General features: G+C 31.1%; 1 protein-coding gene across 1 annotated transcript in view; it reads right to left on the reverse strand.

The window, feature by feature from the left end:
* Nucleotides 1-207: 207 nt before the first annotated feature.
* LOC106476474 (probable ATP-dependent RNA helicase DDX10) overlaps nucleotides 208-1,054 on the reverse strand; it is a gene marked incomplete at its 3' end in the record, with an annotated part of 13,295 nt that continues 12,448 nt past the window's right edge. The window contains exon 6 of the mRNA XM_013937132.1: nucleotides 208-448. Coding sequence (XP_013792586.1) covers nucleotides 208-448 — 241 coding nt within the window. The remainder of the gene's footprint in view (nucleotides 449-1,054) is intronic.

A 1,054-nucleotide genomic window follows, 5' to 3' on the forward strand; every position in this document is an offset into this window, starting at 1 on the left:
TACAACATTTTCTTCACAATGTTTCTATCCTTTGTTCTAATCCAATGGGTTGAAAAATGCTTTTAAATTCAAACTTCATAAAAATAAATTACAACCTCAAGGAAAAGTATTTGAGCATCAAAAAAAATTTTTTTTAGCATTTACATACAACAGATGACTGTTGACAAATATTTTTCACAAAGATATATATGTATCAAAAAAGGACACCTTTTTGTAAGTTATAATTCGTTTGACTGTAAATAGGTCTTCATCACTAGAGTCACTGTTGTTATACAAGTAATTCAGTGCTTCACTTGCTGGTTTTGAATCTTCTTTGTACTCTGCTTCACTGTTACATAAAATCCTGTCAACTGAAACACTTTTATCCATAGCTTTCTTCTTAGCAGCCTGCTGTTTTAAAGTTTTTTGAAGAAACCGAACTCTTGGAGTCACGGCAAGACCAAGCGACCTACAAATTAACCAATTATTCAAACTGAATGTTCAAAACAGAGATGGAATACTGAAAAATACATATTATAAATATCTAATGTTTGTTACTAATATTTGCAAAAGGTTAAGTATGGACTACCTGCATGAGCCACCCATAATTTTGATCAATACACTAGAAAGAATCCAGCTAGCCAACAGTGCCCACCTCCAAGTTTTGGCTTATCTGATAGAATATTAAGAGTTGATTGTCATTTTTATAATGTGTGGAATATTATTATTTTTTTCAATTACAAACTATGGATCCTTGAATCATGAGTCCGATGCACTAATCACTAGATCCACTCTGCCCCCGAGAAAATAAAAACTAGCCACAGTGGTATTTGAACTCATGCTCTTAACAACCAGCAAATATCTTCTTAGTCAATAATATTATAGCAGTACTAATATAATATTAAAGTTAGGTATAGACTGGATGGCAAATCTAGAACACAAAAACTAATTCTTTTCACACAGTACTGAAATATTATTAAAAACAAACTGTATTCAAAGTTAATGCCTAGCAAAAATAGCCAAACTTACTAACAACTGAAACTACACAATATTCAATTAACAATCACTAAATCTA

The sequence above is a fragment of the Limulus polyphemus genome, unplaced genomic scaffold (genome assembly GCF_000517525.1).
Source record: "Limulus polyphemus unplaced genomic scaffold, Limulus_polyphemus-2.1.2 Scaffold10670, whole genome shotgun sequence".
Taxonomy (NCBI): Eukaryota; Metazoa; Arthropoda; class Merostomata; order Xiphosura; family Limulidae; genus Limulus; species Limulus polyphemus.